Source organism: Sabethes cyaneus, chromosome 2 (assembly GCF_943734655.1).
Source record: "Sabethes cyaneus chromosome 2, idSabCyanKW18_F2, whole genome shotgun sequence".
NCBI lineage: Eukaryota > Metazoa > Arthropoda > Insecta > Diptera > Culicidae > Sabethes > Sabethes cyaneus.
In genome coordinates this window covers 53,505,116-53,509,927 of record NC_071354.1, presented here as the reverse complement: position 1 = coordinate 53,509,927, position 4,812 = coordinate 53,505,116, and the positions used below count along the sequence as shown (strand labels likewise).

At 41.5% G+C, this 4,812-nt stretch overlaps 1 protein-coding gene across 1 annotated transcript; it reads right to left on the bottom strand.

The window, feature by feature from the left end:
• Nucleotides 1-1,163: 1,163 nt before the first annotated feature.
• Nucleotides 1,164-3,691, bottom strand: LOC128735431 (uncharacterized). Its single transcript, XM_053829917.1, has 3 exons — nucleotides 3,630-3,691; nucleotides 2,642-2,679; nucleotides 1,164-1,624 (listed from the first exon to the last, which is right to left on the bottom strand). The coding sequence occupies exons 1-3, from the start codon at nucleotides 3,689-3,691 to the stop codon at nucleotides 1,164-1,166; spliced, it is 561 nt and encodes a 186-aa protein (XP_053685892.1).
• Between the last annotated feature and the right edge of the window lie 1,121 nt (nucleotides 3,692-4,812).

The following is a 4,812-nucleotide window of genomic DNA, read 5'->3' as shown; positions in this document are numbered from 1 at the left end:
GTTCTCTTCAACGACCCCATCGACACCAGTAACAGAGGAGCTCAACATGCAAGATGGCACGATCAGATCGATAGTGATTTGCGACTTCTGACACGACTGAGAAATTGGCGACGAGTAGCCCATGGACTGGAACGAGTTGAATGGAGACGACTGCTTAAAAAGCATGAGGCACCCCGGCTCTATGCTGACAGCGGTGAGGTATTTCAGGGTTTTCCCTTTGGAAGAACTACATAATTGAGATTTGTGGAACCTTCAATCATGAATTTAAGTTTCCCCGTGCTTTAAAAGTATTACCAGCGATTCAGGCTTCTTGAGTTGTTATTTGATCATGCAAAAAAATACCGAAAGTACCAGTTTTTGGTCTTGGAAAAACCGGTAATTCGGTATTGGAAAATAGCCCGGTAATACCGGTAAAACCGGTATAGCATCCCTAATCTTGATTACAGAACCTACCAGCGTTTGTCCGGTAAACAGTATTCCTACCATTAATCCATACACCAATAACCTATCTGATGGACGAAAGTAGACAATGGACATCACGAGTCAGAAATTTGAGAATTCGAGATTTACAAACGGACCTTTTCAGGTCCACCATTTAAATTAGCTGAAGAGTTGAAATTATGAATTTCTCACATGTAAGAACATAATATTTTAATGCGTAACTTGGGCATCCATATATGAAATTAGTACAAAAATCACCGGCTTTAGCATTGGGAGATGAATTGCTCTACATTCGTACTCCTACGTCAAGCCAGCGCCCGTGCCACTAGTAAACCCTTGTACTTTTTTGGCTCAAGGAAGCATCTCATGCAAGAACAGCAAAGTAGTATCAAGTAAGTAGACTCAAGTGTGGTGGTTAGTGACCATTTTTTCCTCAGTGTTCGTCTTTACCTAGTTCTCCAATGAAATCAGGAAGTTCGTAAGGATCTGCTTACTGGAACTACTGTTCATCATTACTTTAATACACGGCAACATTAAAAAAGAGATGCAAAATTGCTCTTTATTAGGACTGGTAGTTAGTAGCCAAAAACGAAACACATATTCGTCGTAACACTGACAATTTTGACGAAAATCTACAAATACTGGTATTATATTCAGGTAGGCAATTCGCCTAATATTATCAACACTCTTCAATATATTTACAAGAAAACGCTATCAAGTAATCAAACTTCCGCCTCTGGTTCAGCTGGCTCCACTGGTTCCTCTGGTTCCACTGGCTCCTCTGGTTCCACTGGCCCCTCTGGTTCCACTGGCTCTTCAGGTTCCACAGGTTCCTCTGGTACCTCCGGTACCTCTGGTTCCGCTGGTTCCTCGGGACGTGGCACATTAACACCCACGCATTCGGCAAAGTCAACAATCAGCTCCCGTGCGTTGAGAACATGCTGTCCGAAGGCAGCCGTAAGTCGTGTCACCTCGACGGCCACAGTCAACCGCCAGTTGTTAAAGCAAGCTGCAATAGCCAGTTCCTGCAGCCGCGTTGGAGGATCATCTCGCGGTAGATCGTCACAGCGTTGTCGACGTTGAAGCAGATAGCTGAAAGTTTGGCGCGTATCAGCAACGAAAGCGACCAGATCGTCACGAAGTTCCGTCTGGATTGACTGGATTAGGTCCTGATATTGGGAAACTGTGTAATTAGTATGAACAGTTCAATTTGTGACGCTATCATGTATTCACTCACATCGACGCATTGGCCAATTGATCCAGTCTCGCCATCGTCATAGGCTTTCTATATAAAATGGAATGCAGAATATTTGAAAAATTAAGTTTAATATATAATCCTTTGTAATTGAGCTTACATAAGTATTAAAACATAATTTTGATTTGTCAAAGTATCACAAATTTATCTAAAATGCTAGTGAAAACTTTGTTAAAAGTTGGCACAATTTGCTATAGTTAAGCGACCGAAAGTGAGTTCCAAAAGAAACTGCAACTCGAATAGAACCCCAAACGACAGCCATCTTCTTTTCAAAGTACCGTAAAACAAACAATAGAGTACCGATAGAAATTAACGCTGATCCAGTCTCTCCATTTCCGCAATTATTTCAATCTTGTTCAACCATTTCTAGTTGCAATATTTTTTCTTCCAGAGAGCCATGGCTGTGACTGCAGACCGAGGCACCTGATGCCTCGTCAACAACAATTAAAATCTCTTGGTTTTTTGCCGGTTTTTCTTCCGGTGAGTGCGGCAGTGTCCACTCTCTGCCGAGAAAGCCCTTTGTGTTTTCATCCATTCCTGTGGTTTTTCTTTTCTATATAATAATAGAATGATTATCAACATAATGGGAAAGTTTTCACACGGTTTGCTTTCCACCGGTATTCGTGTCGGCCAACCGAGCCAGTCTCGCGCGATTGTTTTTCTCTTCAACAGCGCAGCGGGAAAAGTTTTAACGTTGTTCTTCGCTATTTTCACTTCTACTTTATTGCAGTCTATTACTTAGAATGTGCCGCAATTGGACACTTTTGACAATTCTAGTTATCGTTGCAAATGATTTCAGTGCCGTCCGAGAGTACTGTGTGACATTGTTTCAACAATAATTGTTTTGGTTTGCCAGCATAGATCCACAAAGCTAGGAAACACGAGGAAGCCTTGCTCAGAACTATAATTAATAGGAAGCCGTTTATTGAATGAACGTTTTCAAACCACAGTTCACTACAACGTCATCGGTGTTTAATTCAGTACTTCACCAGCATATTCAACGCCACTTTCGTAATTGGGAAGAGGTTTCAAAGTTGTTTAAAATGCAATCACGAAAAAAACCTGCTATCTGCGTGCAAGCCCGTCAATATTTTGGTGAAAGTTTCAGGATTTAACCTGGCGAAGCGCAGTGCGGTGGAATCAGTCTCGTCATCATCGGCCCGTTCCGTGTCGTCATTCGTACGGTAAACATAAAACGGTAATTTTCGCCCATTAATGTTTAATTTGGCAGAATGAAAAATTTGTTTTCACCTCAGTAGCGACAGAAACAACCGAAGGACAAGAAATTTAATGTTGCACTACCGTAAGCTGTTGTTCTTTTGGTGGTTTGATTTATTTTGAGAAACAAATCCTACCTTTTCAAATGAAGATAATAAAATTAGAAAAACAGAGTATATAATGAATGTAATGAGATTAAAGTCCGTGATGTTTGGAATCTCATAAATCGTGCAAAACACAACCACATATTCAGTTCGATTAGTGCTAAAACTTATTAATCCATTTTCACCCTCTCGTACGGTACTCGAAATAATTCTGCAGCGAAAACGAACTATCAGTTCGTCAAACTGTCCTGCTGTAAATGGCTGCCGTGCACCGGTGGCCGTGTTCTCCACACCATCCAATTATTCGTCCCACTTACCTGGAAGCACTACAACCGGAGCACGTACATTTAACACTCACTCGTGCCTCTCGTTGGGCGGCAATATAATTTCATTAAAGTTTTACAAAGCAACAGAAGCAAAAAAACACGAGCCCGACAGAATATCGAAGCGGAAAATGCAGAATAAATTTTCCGGGGGAGCCTTTTCCAGTCGAGATCCATGTCAGCAGCCCGTGGAAAAAGCTCGTTCGCCCGTTCGGCCCATTCCCTAGCGTTTCGGTGCAATCAAACACCGATGGCCGCAAATATCCCTACCATTCTGAGAAATAACACACCTGCGAGGGAGCGGCGATTATCACCCCGACTAGAGCAAATACGATGAGCAGCTTATTCATGGTGGGATGCCTTCTCCTTTCGTATACACCGGATACTACTCGCTGGCTCTGACAGGTTTGACTGACTGTGAACGAAGACCGTGGGTCTAGGCAGAAGGCACTTTAATGAAGAAATCAAAACTGAAACAACTTTCCCGAATCGGGCCACTCCGCGCCGTTTCACCGTCACTGACTTCCTAACGAGTACTGCTTGCAGCCAACCAGAGTTGACTGACTTTTTATTACGGTTCCTAGATTACACCGATGTGACGTCGCGTCACGTCGCACCGAGAAGCCAGGATTGGTTCAGTGGCCTGGACGGGCCTTACCGTACTGTATTGCCCCCGCCGAAAGGGTTTCGTGTTGATTAGCGTTATCTGATGTCGACGAGATTTATAATGAGCAACTCGGGTGAAATGTATTCTGGCACTCAATTTCTTAGAATGGAGTAATCGTCAGTTTTGCCTCCTTATTTGGTTTTCCATTAGCCCGGTTATTTGCAAGGTAAGTTAGAGTAGGAAAAATACATATTGCTTTTAATACTTACTTGATGTTAAAACTTTAAAAAAATCCAACATAATTTTCAGTTCAGTGCAGTATGCTAATAATAGAGTCATCGTTCGATAGGATTCATAGTCGGGAAATTCGCAACGAACTCGTTGCATTGGTTTAGATTTATGAGTGGCTGTCGTAAAGATACCGTGATTGATTGTCGACATTCCTTAGTGCTTTAAGAAACAGCCCACCTTAAATCAAGATATTGATTCTATTATAGTCGAACATGTGCTCGCTGTTGGCGCCAAACTCGTGTTGTTTATTCAAATTGCAGATAAAGCTAGCAGCGGTTGTACTCGAGTAATGCATTATCAGATCGTCAGTACGCAGAAAATTTCAAAAAGATAAACGTGTGCGTAATTTATACAGTTATTATTAAATGCAATTATTAAGCGGTGTTGAACTTGAAAGCAAACAAAATAAAAGTGTGTAAAGTTTATTTAAAAAAATTTACACACTTTTGTTTCAACAGTAATTTTTCGGGATTTTAGCTGAAATCCCAAATTGCACAACTACAAGAAGCTATTTATCAGATTAATTGCCTACTTAAATCGTCATCATCACAAATAATGATGATCTCAACAGCA